Source organism: Raphanus sativus, unplaced genomic scaffold (genome assembly GCF_000801105.2).
Source record: "Raphanus sativus cultivar WK10039 unplaced genomic scaffold, ASM80110v3 Scaffold0183, whole genome shotgun sequence".
NCBI lineage: Eukaryota > Viridiplantae > Streptophyta > Magnoliopsida > Brassicales > Brassicaceae > Raphanus > Raphanus sativus.
The window spans coordinates 9659-30964 of NW_026615503.1; the positions used below are offsets into that span (position 1 = coordinate 9659).

At 32.1% G+C, this 21306-nt stretch overlaps 2 protein-coding genes and 2 long non-coding RNA genes across 15 annotated transcripts; 2 read left to right on the forward strand and 2 right to left on the reverse strand.

Annotated features, from left to right (window-relative positions):
- Positions 1-1069: 1069 nt before the first annotated feature.
- LOC108819280 (myrosinase MA1-like) lies at positions 1070-4877 on the forward strand. The gene is made up of 12 exons (XM_018592284.2): positions 1070-1258; positions 1381-1441; positions 1514-1575; positions 1754-1829; positions 1904-2069; positions 2168-2423; positions 2545-2660; positions 2746-2966; positions 3078-3112; positions 4047-4164; positions 4276-4378; positions 4450-4877. The coding sequence occupies exons 1-12, from the start codon at positions 1085-1087 to the stop codon at positions 4697-4699; spliced, it is 1638 nt and encodes a 545-aa protein (XP_018447786.1). The 5' UTR covers positions 1070-1084; the 3' UTR covers positions 4700-4877.
- Positions 4646-20830, reverse strand: LOC108835279 (uncharacterized). 4 transcript variants are annotated; one of them, XR_008939653.1, is made up of 4 exons: positions 20202-20830; positions 19952-20096; positions 19751-19793; positions 11790-12290 (listed from the first exon to the last, which is right to left on the reverse strand). It is a non-coding gene; the product is annotated as an uncharacterized LOC108835279 (long non-coding RNA). The 4 variants fall into 4 exon arrangements; XR_008939650.1 differs by lacking the exons at positions 11790-12290; positions 19751-19793 and adding exons at positions 17372-17936; positions 18923-19025; XR_008939652.1 differs by lacking the exons at positions 11790-12290; positions 19751-19793 and adding an exon at positions 4646-4784 and having other exon boundaries at positions 20202-20828.
- Positions 6301-8162, forward strand: LOC108821192 (uncharacterized). Of its 2 annotated transcripts, none has more exons than XR_001944506.2 (5): positions 6301-6514; positions 6624-6729; positions 7419-7466; positions 7550-7598; positions 7688-8162. It is a non-coding gene; the product is annotated as an uncharacterized LOC108821192 (long non-coding RNA). The 2 variants fall into 2 exon arrangements; XR_008939649.1 differs by having other exon boundaries at positions 6301-6487.
- Positions 14010-15680, reverse strand: LOC108821786 (isochorismate synthase 1, chloroplastic). 8 transcript variants are annotated; one of them, XR_008939647.1, is made up of 7 exons: positions 15264-15678; positions 15068-15182; positions 14869-15000; positions 14632-14778; positions 14467-14547; positions 14295-14380; positions 14010-14194 (listed from the first exon to the last, which is right to left on the reverse strand). XR_008939647.1 is itself a non-coding variant. In XM_056996300.1 (7 exons), exons 4-7 carry the CDS (start codon positions 14704-14706, stop codon positions 14168-14170), a joined length of 258 nt encoding a protein of 85 aa, XP_056852280.1. In that variant the 5' UTR covers positions 14707-14778; positions 14869-15000; positions 15068-15182; positions 15264-15678; the 3' UTR covers positions 14010-14167. The 8 variants fall into 8 exon arrangements, 3 of the variants coding, with proteins under 3 accessions (XP_056852280.1, XP_018450282.1, XP_018450281.1); XR_008939648.1 differs by having other exon boundaries at positions 14309-14380; positions 15264-15677; XM_056996300.1 differs by having other exon boundaries at positions 14309-14383.
- Positions 20831-21306: the final 476 nt, after the last annotated feature.

Genomic DNA, 21306 nt, shown 5'->3' on the forward strand with positions numbered 1-21306 from the left:
TATTATATACTATTATATTTTTGTATATAAACATTTTAAACAATGTATTCGTGAAACTCAAGGCCACAATAGTCGGGGTGACAGCAATATGGCAAGATCAAAGACTAGACATTTCCATAATTTTGTTGATATACTATGTAAAATGTAGAAAAGCATTACCTCACTGCTAGATATCCCACACAATGAATCGGTAAGTCCATCTCCTGCACCACAACTGTTTTGCAGATGATCAATAACGATTTAAAAAATATATAAGGATTGGTTTTTGCTTTCTTTTATCTGTCGGAGAGAAAGAGTCTCTGGTTTCATGTGATAAATCATCGAGCAGCGAAAAATCTATGCGGTGACTGTGATCGGTGAGCCGGTGAGGCTTGTGATGAGTGTGGCCTTTTGGATCACATGATAATTGTTTTTCTTTTTGTTTACTAAGGCACTGTTACTTCAGATTGAAGAGTACGTATAGTATTCCCATAGACTTTTTCAATAACTTTATGGCGTCAATTCTAACTCAAGTCAAATGTAAAACGGCACTGAACATCATCTCCACTAGAAGAAAACGTACAATGGGGAACTTTAGTACAAGGAATCTTGATGCCTGTCGCACTACTTTTGCGCAAACATCTGACTTGACCCACGCTGCATTGTATCACCGTTGACTGATCAATTTTTTGTACATTAGTGTGTGTTTTGCATATCACCTTCCGGTCGACTGAATTTTCATGCCATGCATTCAGATTAGGAGCCCACGAAATCTTACTCAACTCTTTTGATACCTTGTTCTATAATTTCTTTTGCCAAGTCATTCAAATTTCTAACAAATATAAAAATTCTACCCCATTGGTATTTAGCAGATTAACTTTAAAATGATGGTAATCAACCGATCACAGTTAATATTAAAATAATCGATCGAAGAGCCAACCACGGTAAAAAGCCACGGGTTTCATGTCACCTACACCTCTTACAATATATTAATCAAGAAACTAAGATAAGAAAATGCATACATTACTCTTCTTTGTAAAGGCTATATAAACCCTAGATTGGTACAAGGTATACATACAACACAACACACATCTACAAATTAACCATGAAGCATCTTGGGCTCATATTAGCTTTTCTATTAGCCGTGGCAACTTGCAAAGCCGATGAAGAAATAACTTGCCAAGAGAACCTGCCATTCAAATGTAGTCAAACTGGTCGTCTCAACAGTAGCAGCTTCGAGAAAGACTTTATCTTCGGTGTTGCATCTTCTGCTTACCAGGCATGTAACAAATAAAACATTAATATTGTGTTGCCAATACTTGCCATACGTCACATTTTACGTACAAAGAAAATCATTTAAAAGACTACAACCCAAAATTGCGTGTTTATTTTTCATATCAGATTGAAGGTTGCCTAGGTCGTGGACTTAACATTTGGGATGGCTTCACTCACCGATACCCAAGTTTGTTGTTTGCATATATATATAATGTCGGTTACATGTCCTTTACACTTATAGTAATGTATTTGCTTAGAGATAAATCAGGACCCGACCATGGAAATGGAGACACTACTTGTGACTCATTTTCATACTGGCAGGTAAATTCCTCAATATATATGTGTGCTAACTAAAGGCTTGAAGACCTTTTAGACAGGCGTTCCTCGACTCTCGAAAGGAGCTCACTGTTATTTCAATTACAAAAAAAAAACTGATGTTATTCACTGAATTATCTATCAACTACGTGTGATTTGACATGCAATTGTATATAAACTGCAGAAAGATATAGATGTGTTGGACGAACTCAACGCAACTGGCTACAGATTCTCCATTGCGTGGTCAAGAATCATTCCAAGTATGTAACATTGTTGGTCCATGTATATATATGTGATTGTTTGGAAAGAATAAATAGACGATACATATGAGCAGGAGGAAAGAGGAGCAGGGGAGTAAACAAAGAAGGTATTAACTACTACCACGGACTCATAGATGGCCTCATCGACAAGGGTATAACACCTTTCGTTACGCTCTTTCACTGGGACCTTCCTCAAGTACTACAAGATGAATATGAAGGTTTTTTGGACCGCCGTATCATGTACGTTATATTATGCCATGCATGCTGCTTATTAAGGAAAGACGAAACATAAAATGTTTTGGTATTGGGTTAATGAAATGATTCTGTCATATTCGCAGAGACGATTTCAAAGAATATGCAGATCTATGTTTCCGGGAATTTGGGCATAAAGTAAAGAACTGGATCACGATCAACCAGCTTTACACAGTGCCTACGAGAGGCTATGCATTAGGATCAGATGCACCCGGTCGATGTTCTCCAGCGGTTGATCCTACATGTTACGCCGGTAATTCTTCATCTGAACCCTATATCGTTGCACATAACCAGCTTCTCGCTCATGCCACGGTGGTCGATCTTTACAGGAAAAATTATTCGGTGAGTTCTCCATTTTATGACGTCTGTAATCTAACATATCTGGCTTGTAAAAAAGTAATCTAACATATCCGATTCTGATTTAGTCACATCATCGTGTTTATATATATCTGCGTAACCACAGAAACAAGGAGGTAAGATTGGACCTGTGATGATAACTAGATGGTTTCTTCCATATAATGACACTGATCCAGGCAGCATAGCTGCAACCGAGAGGATGAAAGAATTCTTCTTCGGATGGTATCTGTTTATAAAATTAAATGATATTCTTAACACTAATATATGTTGTATATATGAACTGACAGAATATATGTATGCACACCAGGTTCATGGGGCCACTAACAAATGGAACATACCCTCAAATCATGATAGACACTGTGGGTGTACTGCTTCCATCGTTCTCTCCAGAAGAATCCAACCTCGTAAAGGGTTCGTATGATTTTCTTGGTCTCAACTATTATGTGACTCAGTATGCCCAACCAAGCCCTAATCATGTTCATTGGGCTAATCACACTGCCTTGATGGACGCAGGCGCAACGCTCACATGTACTACTCTATATATTTCCACTTAGTTAAAAACTTAATTTATATCTATACATCTATTTTTTTTATTACAATATTTGGTGATCATCAATTATTTCGTATTTGTGTTTACAGATATTAATGCAAGCAATCATGTCATTGGTCCACTGGTATATATATATGCATGATCCAACCCTATTCTTCTTTTATTTGTTAACTAAAAATCTCATTTTTATTAGTATTTGCAGTTATTATTAGGTTCACCCTTAAATTGAATATGTAGGTTCATCAAATAATAGGATTTTGTTATTTCATATTCAATATTTTTATAAAAAAAATATTGTCAAATTATATTATGTTTTTAAAATAAAAAGTAAAAATAAATAAAAAATAATAGTATTTACAAAAAAGTCTTTGTTCTTTAAATATTCTTTACGTTATTAGCAAAACACTAAACCCTAAACCATTGGATAAACCCTAAATCCTTGGATAAATCTTAAAACCTAAATCAAAAGCACTAAACACTAAATCTTAAAAACACTAAACCCTTAATCTTAGCTCTTAAACTCTTGGATAAAAATAAATAAAATCTAGTAATGTTGCTAACAAAAACGAGAAATTTTTAAATACTTTTAACGCCGTTAGCAAAACATATTAAACCCAGCAGAACACATTAAACCCTAAATACTAAACACTAAACTCTAAATCCTAAATACCCAAAGGTTTATGGGTTAGAATTAAGGGTCTGGTGTTCTTAAGATTTAATGTTTAGTGTTTTTGATCTAGAGTTTAAGATTTATCTAAAGGTTTAAAGTTTACTCAAAGATTTAGGGTTTATTCAAGGGTTTAAGGTTTAAGGTTTAAGGTTTAAGGTTTAAGGTTTACTGTTTTACTGACGGCGTTAAAATATTAGAAATTTTTTTTTTTTTGCAAATACTGCTATTTTTATTTATTTTTAACTTTTTATTTTTAAAATATAATATAACTTAACAATATTTTTTTTAAAAGATACTGAATATGAAACGATAAAATCATATTGGTTGGCATGTTCACCCAAAGAGGTGAACCCAAGAACAATTCTAATATTTTGCATCCCATTCTCAGTTCGAGGAAGGCAGTGACGAAACCCAAAATTCCTATTACTACCCTAAAGGCATTTATTATGTAATGGACTACTTCAAAACCAAGTACTATAATCCCTTAATCTATGTCACTGAGAATGGTGAGTTCTATTATCCATCTATAAATTTATCTTCAAATATGAAATGTAATGTGAGATTGATTCAAGAAATTGACAAAAATTGAATTGTTCATATTATGGCGGTATAATTAGGAATCAGTACCCCCGGTAGTGAAACACGTAATCAGTCTATGTTCGATTACAAGCGGATTGAATATCTCTGCAGCCATCTCTGTTTCCTCAGTAAAGTCATCAAGTGAGTTGATGCTTCTCTCCTTCCTGTGTATGTACGTGTGACCTTTAATGATTCATTGTTCCTGCTTTTAGGGAGAAGCATGTCAACGTGAAAGGATACTTTGCGTGGTCTCTTGGGGATAATTATGAATTCGACAAAGGATTTACCGTCAGATTCGGACTCAGTTACATTGATTGGAATAATGTCACTGACAGAGACCTCAAACTTTCTGGAAAATGGTATCAGAAGTTCATAAGCCCTGCCATAAAGAACCCTCCGAAGAAAGATTTTCTCCGCTCCAGCCTCACCTTCGAGAAGAATAAGAAGTTCGCAGATGCATAAAATACCCAACCCACTTTAGTTACATCATCAAGATCATCTTCATAACTCCTCTTTCTATAGATATATCAGGAGCTTCCACCTACCACTGTATAAATTCTCAATAAAGCTCTTTGCAGACTATGATGAAAGTTATCAATAAAGAAGATGATCATTATCAATATATACTTTATTTTCTACATTATGTCGAGGGATGGAGAAAAAAAAACAACCAAACTTAATTTAATGCTTAAACTAAAACTAAGAGGGGGTTATTGAAATCAGAATTTGGAAGGAGTTTAGTGATTTTAAAAATTGACAGATTTTTGAAAGTTAAGTAGAGTTAACAAATTTCCATCACAAACTTTGTATTGATCTCTGTAGATTTTATTAATCAATATGGATTTGCATAATATATTTTTTCAAAATATTTCTCCTTATAAGGCAATGTACAATGATCTTTCTAGAACTTTTCCAAAAATAAAATTTCAATGTGAACCATATATATAAACATCAATTGACATAATGATACACATATCTCCTTTTTCATCTCGTGTGCCTCCACACAGGTATCTATTTCTTCTGACCATTATTTTTTAGGTCTTTGTATATTCATCAGCCACCATTGTTGACCATATACATAGATTTGTGTATTATTACTAGGTGTCTTCCTGCACCATGTGCAGTAAGAAATTTTTCAAAATTTAATTTATATTTAAAAATTAAATTTTATTAAATATTATAGATTTATTATTTTTAACCAATATTTAAATATAGATGTGATTTAGTTAAATATTAAATTAAGATAAAATTATTTTTTATTTAAAAATATATTGAAGAATATATATGTATATATTTAAATTATAATCTTAGATAGTATTTTCTATCTATTTATATTGTTTCAATATATTAAATCAATTTGTATAAAACTAACAAAATGATATACAATTGTGTAATTATAAAAAAATTAAACTAAACAATATTTATAAAAAAATTAGATATATATGAAACTAATGATTTTACGATTAAAAATATATATTTTTTAAGTTGTAGCAATTTTTGAAAGTTTTAGTAATACAAATTATATTATTATGAAAATAAAATAAAATAATATTTCGAAATTTTAATGTTGTATATGAATATATTTATTTTATAGATGATGTATAAGATATTACATATTTAAAAAAAGTTTACCAAACTAAATATCAATATTAAATGTAATGTATGAGTTATTATCACATTCTAAAAAATTTACCAAAAATATAAATCAATATTCAATGAAATCATTCATGTCATATTTTTTTGGAAGTCATGTCATCAATTTTAGTATGTATGTCATATTTTTTGTGAAACTGATTGTAAAAAGTACATGTGTCAAAATCAATTCTCAAATAATATATTAAAGACTTAGATTTAACTTGGTCATGAAGAAATTTGACTGAAGGCCTAAAACATATTTTATCAAATCTATATATATAAAGTATTGTTCACTCTCTCCTCCTTCTGCCACGTCATCAATTAGGCTTCCCTCGCGACGACACGTGTCCAGGCTACACTCTGCGCAGCGTTTCATTTAAGTGTTGTTTAATTGGGCTTTTTTTATTTCGTGTTTGGGCTTACGTTTTTACGCCGTGGATGGCCCAATGGAGGGATTCTCCCCTGTAGACCTAATTTTTGTCTTCTTCTTTCATCTCGCGGCGGTGTAGAGATGTCGTCTGAGCTTCTCCGAAACGGTCTCATAGATGCTTCATGATCGATCGTTAATGGTTCTCATCCCCACTACGTCGTCTTCAATGCCTCTAGATCTGAAAGGTGGTGATTTTTTTGTTATAAATATGTGTGAGTTTTCTCTGTTTCTCTCATCTTATCTTCAGCTCTTATAACTATTACTAAAAGATTATCTTATGACTAATTCTCGAATATTTTTTTCTGTTTTGAAATCCGGCAGGTGCTCATCCGCCGTCGAAACTAGGCTTTTGAGGTTCTGGGAGGCTAGAAACGTGAAGCTTGGCGATGAGTTCATGTTGGTCGACATACTGATGGTTGACGTCAACGTAAGTACCTTTTTCTTATTTTTCTGTTTAATTCAAATTATTCCGGCGAGGATCTTACTGTCGACGTATCTTGAATCTGCTAGCTCCTTTGTGTTTGCTCACCATTTTCTTTAATTTTTTTTTCTTGGGTCTTCGTGCTTATTGCTGATCATGTCCGTTGATACCTCTTTTGATATCCATCCAGTAGTTCGTAGTTTCGGTTTCCCCAGTTTTAAGATTTGAGATCTCATAACTTTAGATGTACTAGGGTTAGTTAGATTTTTTAATAGATAAGAGGATTTTTGACTACTTTCCAGATTATCAACGGATTCTTTGATTTTTGATTCTCTCGGTTTGATAATTTAAGACATGACGTAAAATCTGGAGGAAATTTGTTTGATTGTATATGTTTGCTTCGTGTATTTGCTGATGCAAACGCAGGTTGAATTCTAAACCTTGATTGTCTTCTATTGATACGCTCATTTAGGACTCTATTAGCAACCATTAAAAAATCAGACATGAAGGTTAGTTAAAACCATTTACAGTTACTACTAATACTACCAGGGAAACTGGTCAAAACTTTCTCTCTGTACGTCATGTTCGTATTTCTTTTTATATAATGATCTTGCTGGCTAATTTATTTTGAAATTTTGTGGTTGAGTTGAAGAGTTAACTTACTGGGTACAGTGAATGAATGTATTATCTTACAGGTTCGATATCAAGTATTATTTTACAGGATTTGAAGATATTGGACCTGCGTAAGTCAGATCTGCTTAAGTGTCTGTTCACAAGCGATTTGCTCTCTTGCATAATTTTATTAAGTTACTATTTCTTGAGACAGCGTGGTAGCAGCATATATAGGAACTGGATTTGATTTTGAGTATTCTTTGGTAAGCCAGGGCTTCCAAGGTTTTACTGTCTTCCAAGGAATACTTCTCAAAACGAGCTATATTATTCTTTACTATCTTACTTGATGCAGAGATTAACAAGAGACAAAACTCGGCCTCAGCCTCCGCAGCTGCATCAGAAAATGGGACCGGAAGAGGCTGGAGAAGAGCAAGGACCCAGATTTCCCACGGTGAAGCTGAGAAAACGGTGCGAGGGGGGAAGAGGTGGTGAAAGGGTTGAGAGATGAAAAACGGAATGTGAAGCTGAACAAGAGGATTTGAGTATATTCTTTGGAGATTCAGCAGTTGGAGAAAAATTTGCAAAGAAAATGGGACTCAAGATTTTAAATGAGTTAGCAGAAGGTTATGAGAGTATCTACGAAAGGCTTTCAGCTTTGCCTTCTACTGCTCATGGTGCTTTGGTACTAATCTCACTGTAAAGTTTATGTCTTTTAGTTCTCTGATGATTGTCTTATAGACTTGAAATGTATGCCAGCATGTTTTTCAGATTTATAGCAACCTCTGAGGTTTTCGGTCTTTCATTTATAACTTAGTCTTTTAGAAAAAGGAAGTCTTTCGGTAAAAGAAAAGACTGAGAAAGTTCCTTTTTGCTGTTTGGTTTTGTTTCTAAGTTTTCTCTGTTTACCTCTCTCTTTGTTATGTAGATTGAATATGAGCCAGAATATTTTATGCCAGATTTTGGATCGAACACTTCTAATCACTAAGCATTGATACTATCGAGATTCTTATTCACGACTAACGTCACTGAGAGAATTGGTAATTTTAAATTAAATTTGCTACTAAAATGTGATATTAAGATTATTTCATGATTGAAATTAGGATACTATTTTCTCTAACCTTCCACCAACTTACCAATTTTATGCATTTCAGCGATAGTTACAGATTGTCGTGTGTGCAGATTTGCTCGAGGAGTGGCCATTAAGTCAACTGAGTGGTGTTCGTAATTGACTGCTCTAAACCAGTTAATTCCTGCTTGATTTTGTGTCAGATAATTATAGATGTACTGTACGTCTGTACGTACATATTTTCTCTTCCGACACCACACAAATTTAATTATAGCTAATTTTTATTTACCTTTGTTTTCAATTACACCAATTGCAAATGAATCATATAAAAATCAGGTCCGGAACAAAGATTAAGAAATCCCATAAATTTAAAGACGAACTTATAAAAAAATTGAAAAAATATCAAATCCCGCCCGTAGGGCGGGCCTATCCTAGTAGATTAGATTTTAGAGGTACAAAAAAGTGTGTGACCAAAAAAAGAAAAGAAAAGATGTACAAATACGTGAGATTTTTTATCATCATCATGAGTCATCCCCGTATACGTGAGACAATATTATGTTTAGAAGACAGACTTATGTAATCGACGTAATACATTTTGTACAAGACTCGTATATATATAACTTTTTTTTTTACGGCAACTCGTATATATATATATCCTAGATATAATGTTAGGGTTTTAAATATTCATAAGCCATGTCATCTTATTCACAAGCCATGTCATCTATTTAAATGCGCCTTGTCATATTTTTTTTTGTGAAAGTCTTTGTAGAGATGACACATAAGCAAAATTTTTAAAATCACTTCTCAAATATAGTTTAGGGGATTGTGTTACTTTTCTTATGATAATAATCAGTTTTGTTTTAGTTTTAGCTTTCTTATGATACATAAATTTTATGGTACTTGTTAGTTTTCTTACGATACATAAATTTTATGGTACTTGTGTTAGTTTTCTTATGATAATAATCAGTTTTTTTTTCTTTGACTTTTGCGATTTTTTTAAAACATTATTCTAGTTGTCGTATGAGTTTGATTTCTTCACCATTTTCGAATAAAACGGTTGTTTTGTCAAATATGAAACTATAAAAAAATATAATGAATTACAGATCATGTGAGTTATGTTTGGTGTGTTTGTCTATCAAATATGTAACTATAAAAAAAGATAATAATCTTCTAACTATAAATCACATAAGATAGTGTGAGTTGGTTTACGTAGACAAATATGATGCATATGTGTATGTTTTTCTTATTACACAGATTTCATAAATCTTATGAGTATAGATGATATTTTCAAAGTCTAGTCTTATGAGTAAAAATAAAAGGAATCCACCTTCCAATAAGAATAGAATTTAATAGATTAGTAGAATCCATAATAACTAAACTTTATGAATAACAAAGGATTTGAATGGAATTTAAAAGTCTTCAAACCAATAACAATGGATTTTAATAAGACTTTTAAAATCTATAAACCAATAATAATGGATTCCCAAAATTTTATAAGAATTCTTAAACCAATAACCCCCTCTAAATTGAAATTTGCTTACGCACCAATCAGTTTTATTAACTAAACGATATTTAATGGTCGGTGAGGGAATAATTAACTAAAGAAATTTCGTCACAGAAATAATCCCAAACGTGCAAATTGCTCCTGGTCACGAATTTTACAATTTTAATTCAACTAGAGGGTAAACCGCGCTACGCGCGGTTTATTTATCCATAAAATTTATATATTTTAAATGTTAGATATAAATTTAAATAACAAATATTTTAAAATTAATTAACTTTTTATTATGTTATATTATATCATTTATTTGTTTTGATATAATATTTGACAAATGAGAATGAAATATTCTTTTTTGAAATATCATTAAGTTGTATTCAATATATAAAGCTTTTTTTATTAATCATTTAGTAAGATGTATATTTATTTATTAGACACAATTCAATTTTTTATTAGTCTTTTAGTAATCATGTCTAACTTTTTATTAAAATTTCAAAGATTCTATATTTAATATTTTAAAATTTTATATTATTTAATGTATCATATATTTCGTTATACATTATCTGATTTAATTATTAAAATATTATTGAAGAATAAGTAAATAAACATTTAAATTTTGTAACTATAATTTATTTTCAATATTTTTTTAAATAAATATTTATTATAAAAATGTAAATTAAAGATTTAGTGTTTAGATACTAAATAAAAGTACTTTAACATACATTGTTTGTATCTTAGAGTAGAAACATACTTTCATTGTTATTTTAGACTTTGAAATTTATTATTAAACATTTTAATATAGAGTCGTAATAGCGAGAAGTAAATTGCAAATTTTCTAAAATTTATAAAAGCATCTACAACTCAACTCTATTTTTAATTTAAAGTGAAGTTTAAAGTTAAAATGCTTCAGCCCCATTTCATTTTTTATTCTATAGTAGAGTAAAAGATGAGTTATACTTGAATGATATTCTACTTTAAAATAAAAAATAGAGTAAACCTTTGGAGACGGTATCTACCTTCTCAAAATGCATATGAATAGGTGATGTTCTCACCTAAATTGATCTTTCATTATTTGGTATAACATTATAAATAAATGATGGAAAAATCTATGGTATATATGATAGACTCGAGGTAATATTATTTTATAAAAATAGTTGTAATGTGATTTACTTAGTGTAATCAAAAGCCATAAACATATCTTAATTTTTTTTAGTTTAATAGTTCTGTATAAAACGTATAAAAGATACGGATTAGTAAAAATCACATTACATTTACAATGAGATAATTTTAGAATGATGCTTAAATTACTGGGAAACATGACTGGAATATATATATCCTCATCGATGAGATAATCTTATGTCGATTGGTTTTAGATTCACACAAAAATCTAACCTCTAACCGGAATCTTTTCGTTTTCACTTGAAGAACTTAAACGTAAGACATATCACAGAAATGAAAAATAGTTCAGAATTTTTATGGCAAACACAAAGTTTCTAAAATTAAGATTGAATGCCAACTTATATATATATATATACACTCGCCTCTAAAAGTTAGAGGATGGACCGTGGACGTACTGCCCGATGAAGACAAAGGTCTTGAAGTGAGCATCGACGATTTGACCGATATTCTCATCGACATTGTTCTGAAGCTTAATAACATTGCTATTTTTTTGTTTGTTAACTTGATGATTAAGCCTTACATTCGTGTGCACCTTCGTTTTTAAAAACAGTATAAAACGCAATAACGCTATAATACCTATATCGAAGCTGAGAGAGATGGATTTCTCAGGGGATATCAGTGAATGTAGAAAGCAAAAAGAAGAGATGAAATGGGACTGACAGAAGCTGATATATAATGGAGGAAATTCATAGGATAGAGAAAGAGAAGAAGTTGAAAACGTATGTTATTCATTGGTAGGGAAGCTAAACAGATTGAGAATAGAGCTGTCTATTTACATATTTACAATTATTAATATTATTTTTTTATTGTTTGCTTTAAAGAACCTAATCTGTGACACATTTATAGCTAAAATATCTTTAATATGCACTGAGATTAGAGAGTTGTTTTGTCTCTTCTACAAAGCCAGTAGACATCCTCGTCTGTCACCGGATTCATCTTCATTTTCAATTTTATTATCATTGATGTTGACACCAAGGTCTGAAAAGCTCTTCTCGTGGTGTATGCACTATCATGTCTTGGAGGACCACCAGAGCTTTTTCCCTTTTTCTTGTTTTCTCAGGTACAGTCCAATCTTGCAACAGCTACTGGCCTTAGTTGCCCCAAGACTGTGCAGCCATGGGATAGTCTACCGTTGGCTCAGTGTGTGAACCAGAAGGAAGAATTCTCCTCCAATATAAAAAAAGCTGAATCCTCAAGTTTCCAGCTTGTTGCCTTTCACCGAAAAAACCATAGTAATTTTAGTAGTTTTACACAAATAAAGAGAACAAAACAAACTACCAAAGGAGCGTTATGAATCACAAGCAACAATATTGGTCTCTTTCTGGAACCAACCAATTAGTCAAAAGAAAATAGAGATAATTGGTGTATTATACCTTAGTGGACTGGAAATTAGGAAACTACCCTAAAGCCATCAAAACCCACGATCACTGTGTCTTATTGTCTGTGTCTTGCCAAAAATATCCCTATAGCTTAGTGAAAGAATGAGGAGAGATAGAATTGGTTAGATCTTTTCAGTACAATCGTAGGATTGCATAGAGATGTAGGGTCCCAGCTATTTTCTTCTCCAGCCATTCGTTTGGTTACACCATTGTGTAAGGTACAATCCTATTATCTTCTTTTTACACTTACTAGGGTTTTCACCGCGCTACGCGCGGTTAATGTCTTTAAATTTTGGTAATTTATCACTTTTACAATCATATTTAGGGGTTTGGTTCTTTCAATTTTTGTGTCTTTTATTATGTAGAAAAATTTTGGTTCTTTATCAAATTTGGTTCGGTTATTTTTGTTCTCAATTCGATTCGTGTAACAATTATTATTAAGAACCGACTAATATCTGATAAACTTTTAGTTCTGTTTTGATTCCGGTTTTCAATTAATTTTAGATAATTCAGGTAAAATACATTTTTGGTTTCTTGAATAAAAAATTGTGTAAATCCATAAATTTAATAGTTTGAATAAAACTGTTCACGTAATTTGCTTCTTGGTGGGGGGGGGGGAGTTCAGATAATTTAAATATTTTGAACGAAAAATATTTGGTATATATATATATATATATATTTAGTATATGTTTTTCAGGTAACTTGTTAAGGAATATTTTAAAACTAAATTAAATAAATATTTTAGATATAAACTGTTTTTCATACATTCGTGTACTCATTCGTTTTCGGTTCAATTTCAGTTTTGGTTTTAGAAAATATGAACATATTGGTTAGTTGTGAATTTCGGTTCGGGTTTTGGTTTATATGCACATGCCTAATTATGTGGATTGTTGTATTTGATTTTATATTTTAAATCTATATATAGATTTATAATTTTCAATATTTTTCTTTTTCTAGTAAACGTTTAGTCTATGCCAATATATTTTGCATTTATAAAACATGTTTACAACTCATTAACAAAATGACTTGCATCACTAACACACTCAGTTTGGTGTTATTTTTTCTTCTTAGCCATTAATCTCTGTTGACTTCGTACGTGATATGATGTTATATTTTTTATATTTAAAATTTTTCTTAATTGTCATTTGTGATTTTAAGTATTGTTTATGGGATTATTAAATTAAATTTGGTTAATGGTGTTGTGGCGAGTATTTATCACGCACTATTTTGATTGTTTTTTTAAAATATTTTCTCTCGGTACAATTAAGAAATGATTAAAGACTAACATGAGCTTTGAGGATTCTCTAACGGTGAAATGATTAAAGACTAACATGAGCTTTGAGGATTCTCTTTTGTGCAGAACCCAAGAATATGTTCATATATACAACAATACTTAAAGGTTAACTTCCCTGAAAATAAGATTTTGCTTGTGAAGCAATGTCAGGAGATAACTTGTATATCTCTCTATAGCCCTCAAACGAATGCTTCCAAAGCAATTGGTGAGCTTCCTTTCATAATCCAGCCGATATTTGTAATTTGGCAACAAAATGTATGACAGAACTCATAAGCTAAAACATCTGATCATAAGAATTGAATACATATTGCTTTGTAAGTTAAAATATTAAAAGGGGTTAAAAATAATTGTGAACCCTTAGAATGATCCTGTTATTTAGACCTAGTAGTAGCCAAAGCTTCACTGCAGACACCTTACTAATTCTTTTGGAAAAGTCTCTCAGGCTGTTCCACAAAGATCATGTAACATAGACATGTTAATGTGAGGCCTGTTTCGCCCTAATACATGTGAACTACTGAAATCAAATAAAATGTATAAACAGACTTTTTGTAACAAACCGTGTTTCCCACAAAATCTGGTGCACCTGGTGGTTGGAGACAAAACTGATGATAAGCATCATGCCCTTGGTGCTGCTACATAATAATAATTATAGTGAGATTCACGCATTAACATTGCGTTTATAGTTCTACTACTACTATAAAAATCTATGGCACACCTGTAACTGTGGAAGCCAAGCAATGGGGTCATAATGGTATATGCTATATCTTATAACTATGCTGTTGCATGCAAGAACGACCTGATTTTTCAAAAAAGAAAACAATAAGTTGAAGGGGAATCATAATTGTGTAATAAATAGATATGAACATGGTCACCTAACTACCTTGCTAAGGGATGAACGCTTCTGCTTTATCATCTCCGAAGCCTTCTCTACAACAGGGTAATACGCCCCTTTCATAGGGGCATGAATCTTCCTCAGAATAAATACTCCTAGAGGTTCCCTTTGTAACCTCACCACAGCATAACAAACCTGACCCTACAAAGTTTTCGTTAGTGTAAAGACCATTCAATAACTCAAACCAGATTTTACAAAAAAACAAAGGATACAAAGAAAAGTAACCTGAATTCATGTGTTAACCTGCAGCATAGTCTCCTGAAGTGATTTAATATAATTTTCCTAGAGTTCTTCGTCACAATCAAAAGTTGCAGCTAACACTGAGCTCCCACCAAACTCATTAAATTCTACATGTACCTGTATCAGCCAGTTTTGGTCAAAGTACTCCATAAGTTTTCTTATAAGAATCAACTGTGAAAGTTACATGAGGCACTGCAATGTAAAATGCACCAAGAGGTTCCACTTCACAGAGATCTTGCCGTTATGATTAGCGCATGCCTTGATACACATAAATCAGAGGTGACTTGGATGTCGGAAACCTTCACAATTTTACCATTCAACAATCAGATAACTGAGAAGTGAAACACATCAAAAGCTCGATGAATCTTCCAAATTATTACCCTCGAATGGATCTCCAGTCATCATGAGAGAAAGGGAGAGAGAAATCATGATGCTGTTATTGGAGCGGAGAAGTTGAAAGATAGGAGAAAGGTTACTCTCAATAAACGCTTTAGCTTATACGGCTAATTACCGGGGGTATGAACCAATTTCATGGCCATCGGTTGATATTAAAGATGTTGTAGATTTTGGTTAGACGAAAGCTTTAATGAATGAATTTATATAGGAGGATAAACAAAGGGAGGTGAAAAGATAAAATCTGTCATGTAAATAAGAGTAAAGAATATAATTGAATGAGATCGTGATAACTGTACATGATGATATGCAGAAATCAATCGGCAACGATGATGGTAAAGTGGAAAGTGGAAGAGGCGATACAATTGGTTGCAACGAATGGGTTAGGAAGAGTTTGCTAACATGAATTGGGCCACGACAAATATTAATAGGTAAAAGGCCGCGTAAATTTTGTATCGATAAAACATGTATGACGTGGCAAAGTAGAAGTATCCTATTGGCTGATTTAAATTGAGGACGTGGACATGCTGAGAGTTGAGATTATTTTCCTTTTAGTATAGGTATGATTTTATTAGGTAATTGTGTAAGGTACACTAAGGGTTTGATAGGTAGAGCATTAGCATTAGCATTATACTCCATATTATCCAATCAACATTTGTTAGAAAAGCATTTAGAAAAACATTTACTAAATGCTAATGCTCTCTAAATGCTCTCTGGCAAATGCTCTCATATGAAGCTTTTGGAAGAACATTTGCATTTACAATTTATAAATTTAAGAAATAAATATAATTAGTTCATTTTGTTGATTTAATAATATTATAAAATTATTTTTATATCCAGAAAATGAAATTTTGATTTATAAAATAAATTTACAATATAAATATTTTTTTTAAAAATAGTATTTCACATTTAAAATATAATTTAATTATATAAATTATATTATATTTTAAATGCAAATAATATTTTTTAAAAATAGATATTTTAATTGTAAATTTAATTTTGTAAAATAAAAATTTGATATAAACATAGTTCTTGAAATTAGTAAATAAAATAAATTATTATAACTCTTTATATATTATATATAAAATAAAAAAGATATATATATATATATAATGATAATTATTTATTTTGTTTAATAATATTCAAATTATTTATATCCAAAAATAAACTTATATTTTATTTAATAATATTCAAAATTATTTATATCCAAAAATAAATTTATATTTTAAAAAAAATATTTCTTTAAATAATAATATTTCACATTCAAAATTTAATTAATTTTATGTTATTAATTGAGATTCACTATTTTAATAACAAATATATTATAATATATATTATATTTAATATATATAATATATATATATATATAATTTTTAAAATAAATATATATATTATTACTAACTTTTATAAAAAAATTAAAATTGTATACTGCTACTGCTCTACCAATCATCTTATTAAAAGTTTTAAGAAGAGCATACAGCTTCTGCAGATACTGCTTCTACAGCATACTGCTACTGCTTCTTCATCAGCTGTACCATCGAGGCCTAAAACTGAAAAAAATCTAAAAAAATCTGTATGTAGCAGATCAAGTATTGGCACTAACCCAACGTATGTGGCATGTGTGATCTTACAACGTATTAGTTTATATTGAATGTTAATGTTTGATCTTATCTGGTAACTAAAATGTCTGTGTTATTTTAATAGTTGACCTACAATCAAAGTGTTGTTTAATAGTTGACCTGCAACCAAAGTCGACATCTATACTTGATTAGATCCAGCTGGAGATTACATTGACACCTGCACCATTCAATTGTTAGCCATAATTACTTATCGTATCAATTACCATTCATAAGAGCTTTCATTTGTTAGCCTTTAACATGAAAACGTAAAGTAAATTAAATAACTGGTGACAATAACGGTTTATTATCGCTGATACAGCTATTCTCTGTTACGTTCGTTTATTAGCGTAATTCAAAATGAAATAGGTCAACATTAGCTATTAGAAACTAAGATGAAGTGTACTAGTGTTTTTGGACGTTACTTTATGAGATAACGTTCTATTGGTAACCTTAGTCTCTACTATAGTAGCATTAAAGATAGTTTACCATATAATCTGAAAATAGTATAAACAAACCTAGTGATTGTAACGTCTACTACATATCTTAGATGGAACTTTCTGAGATTACATCATTTTTTATAATTATTCCTATACCATACAAATATTATGAATATTTCGATAAGATAATGAAAAAGATTATTATTGACACCCACTAATTCCCTTGGAAGTTACGCTTCTGTTGCGACAGCGTTGTCAATGTTAGGCTTCAGATGGGACTGAACAAGGTTTGCAATATGGTTATGGTAAACAACATCGGAAGCATCCGTCTCAGGTGACCCCGGGGTGCTCTCTCTTTCTCTCTTCTCTTTGGCCTCTTTCTTCTCTTTTGCCTCCTTCTCTTTTTGTTTCTTATTTGCTAATACGAACCATGTCAGCTGCAGTCAATCCTCCAGTGAACATTGTGTTTAAAAAAAAATATCCTCCTTTTGTTAGTCCGAGAAGATTGTCGATGGCATCATCCTCAGTTTCATCCTCAGTTTCATCCTCCCATACCAGGTCCTCAGGGGGGTGTTCCATCCTCAATGATGGATATCACATCAATCTACAAACACAGATAATATAATTTGTCAACAGATTATTTCATAGATCGTAAGTATGGTAACACAACAATTAGGCATATATATTCCAAAACAAATAACTGCAACAAACACAAATAGATGCTACACAAACTCATAGCTGCTACGATAACAAGAATCACAAATATATACTCAAAGCGCTACAAACACAATTAGATGCTACAAAAACTAATAGCTGCTACGATAACAAGTATCACATATATATACTCAAAGCGCTACAAACAGAGATAGATGCTATAAAAACTAATAGTTGCTACCCAAACTAATAGCTGCTTCACAACTAACACAAATAGATGCTACACACCTGATAGCTGATACCCAAACTAATATCTGCTACATTACTAATACAAAATAGATGCTAGACAACCTGATAGCTACTAAACCAACTAATAGTTGCTACATTTACTAGTAACAACAAATATATACTGAAATCCTGCAAAGACAAACATCTGCTAAAGGTCTAATATCAACAAATATATACAGTATCTAACATTTTGATGTATGCCCCAATGATAGGCAAGAAATTCTTCTAGAACTCTGATCATCTCAACGTGCTCTAGAATGATACGGGGGAGGTGAGAAACCAAATCTTGTACTTATTCTTCACTCTAAACATACGGACGATGACAAACTGCCCAAAACTGCCGGAGAATGAAGGAAATATGATCTTCCCAAACTTGGTGTTGTGAAGGAAATAAGTAGTTTCAACATTATGTGACGCGCACTCGGACTCAGCTATCAGACTCGACCAAAATCACAGGTTCAAGAGGCTGAGCAACTTCTTTAATCAAAGGGACAGAGGCCATAAGGACGAGTTGAATAGCATCAAGATATCTAGGCAAGGCAACACTAGCTTGGGACAGACAGATTTCATCTTTTTTATTTGTAGCAGACACCAACAAGATAGATCAAATCGAAATGCAAAATTAGAGAATATTATGATTTTACTTACATATTATGAGAAGTTGGATACTGGATTGCGGAGAGTGGCGTCTCTTCTTTCCTAGTTAGATCTGAAAATGGCGTATTCTTGATTTTTCCTCTCCCTCTTCTTTCTGGGTGTAAAAAAGTGATTATTAATTATAATATATATATTGCTAACGTGTTAGTGTGGCTCTGATCTGACATAAAATACGACCTAGGATAATGTAGGAAGATAGGGTAGTAGTATATAGGTGTGTAATGTCATAGGGTTAATATGGTATTAAATTAAAATGTACAGTGCATGTAATAGTGATCGGGTACTTCGCAAATTATGGTCGAAATGGTGTATATACACCCTAATTTCTCAAGAAAATAAGGTCATATGAAAAGCAATAAACACAAAGAAAATAAGAATCTCCATCACATAAACCCCTCGATCACAATGCCAGATCGTATCACCACAGAGATGAAACTCAATATACTCTCAATCACATAGTTCTTATTGCATAAAAGCTAAATCAACCTAACTTTGCCACAAAAAAAAAGGAACAACTTTGGTCCAATCTGTGGTTTCAACTCGACATCCCAAAGTGTCAGTCTGTCGATATTATCTAAGCTCTATCCGAAACTCAATCAAGATATAGAAGAACTACAACGTAAACTAACCATAAAGTTTTAATTTCTAGTTCTAAGTTGTCTTGGTGTTTATAAGATTTGCTAATTTGCTACCAAGGTTTCTTAAACCCAATTGTAAACAACAATAGTGGTTTCGAAAATCAATAAAGGCAAAATTAGAAAAGAAGCTCAATAATATGCATCAAATAAAACGTAGATAAGCGGACGTTTCAGAGCTTACTGTAGAGTTCTCCCATGAGTGAGTCCACAGTTGGACTCAAAACCTTCATGTAAGTGGAACAAATGGTTAGGTATGATCAAATGAGCTATTCTAGCTTCTTTTTTCCAATCTCTATGGCAATAAACACGCCTCACAAAGTTGTCAACATAAAACATTTGTGTATGTGTCTGCCTTAAGCAGCTTAAGTTCTAGGTTCGATACCTGCGTTGTCTTTCCCGATTCTTCATTCGACCGATAGTAACTTCATCTTTGTCTCTGAAATCATCATCTTTCTCATCAACGCTCATCATAAAAGCAATATCTTGTATCCCTCCACTCTCTCCTTCAATTCCCATTACTCAAACCACTGATAGGAAAAAAAACCCTACAAGTTATAAAAGGAATAGATTTGGAAGAATCTAAGTAACGGTATAGAACCCTAGAAGTTAAGCTGCTTAAGGCAGACACATACACAAATGTAAGGGTTTTATAGGGTGCATATGTGGTCAAGATAGAAGAAGAACAGAGCTGTGCGAGAAACAAATGGTTACACGCAGATCAGCTACTCCATAGATCTCTTTGGGCTTCGTAAGAAGGAAATTGAAGAGAATCAATCATACTTGTTCGTCAAGCTCCCTCTCCGATTGAAGATAGAAGATAAACTGAGAGTGTCTGTGAAGATCCATCCTGCTATCGACCCTCTTTAGTTTATAGGGGTTGAATTAATTTTTCGGTTTCATTGTATCCGAAGGGAGACGGAGAGTTTGAGATTGTAAATGGTTTTAATGAAAAAAATCCTTTATTATAAAATTTAAGAATTGACAGACATTAAAAGAGTTGAAGGTAAAAAGTCATAAAGACTCGTCTTTTCACAAGCTTAGGAAAAACAGCAGGGATGGTCAGATTGAAGGGACGAAGAAGAAGAAGAAGAAGAAAACCTAATCAAACCAATAAAAACGGCACACTTTCCTCGACTAAAATATAAAACGTTAGAGCTTTGGTCGATTGCCAAATAAAACATCAGACCTTTTGTTCAAAATGGGTTATATAACTAAACATTAACCAAATGGTCTTATACCTGGCTTGGGCTTTTTGTGTATAGCTCGGAAATGTGGGTGACGTGGCCTAATTCAACGCTATGATAGGTTGATTTAATTTTTCTATGTGGACACTCTTAGAGAGCTTCATATTCTCCTTTTAGTAGTGTTATTATAGATTATACAGAAAAAAGAGGAATTGAATAAAAAATAATTCTGGGATCAGTTAAAAGAATTTATATACGTAGTAAACAAACGTTAACACAGGTTGTATGTAAGACCATCATCATTGGTCTGCCCTTAAGGCAGCCCTTAAGGGAGAAGAAGAGAGGACCAAGAAGAAGAAAGAGGGAAAACCCCTATATAAGGGATATCCAGGATATCCTTATGTTGCCTTTATGTTTTTATGACAAAAAAAAAAAAGATTAGGGATTTTTCACTTGCCCACCAATAATGATGCTCTAATACATGAAGTCTTTGCATTACTGTTGCTGTACGACGTGTAGAGATGTCAAATGGGCGGGATAAAAATGGGCGGCT

Bases quoted from the DNA above. Each gene is read 5' to 3' on its own strand.
- LOC108819280 (XM_018592284.2), top strand. From the start codon at position 1,085: ATGAAGCATCTTGGGCTCATATTAGCTTTTCTATTAGCCGTGGCAACT. The intron at 2,070-2,167 runs GTACGTTATATT...TCATATTCGCAG, and splicing joins TTTTTGGACCGCCGTATCAT to AGACGATTTCAAAGAATATG. The intron at 3,113-4,046 runs GTATATATATAT...TCCCATTCTCAG, and splicing joins ATCATGTCATTGGTCCACTG to TTCGAGGAAGGCAGTGACGA.
- LOC108821786 (XM_018594780.2), bottom strand. From the start codon at position 14,706: ATGAAAGGGGCGTATTACCCTGTTGTAGAGAAGGCTTCGGAGATGATA. The intron at 14,384-14,466 runs GTGTGCCATAGA...ATTATTATGTAG, and splicing joins CTTGGCTTCCACAGTTACAG to CAGCACCAAGGGCATGATGC. The intron at 14,195-14,294 runs GTCTGTTTATAC...TTTGTGGAACAG, and splicing joins AACACGGTTTGTTACAAAAA to CCTGAGAGACTTTTCCAAAA.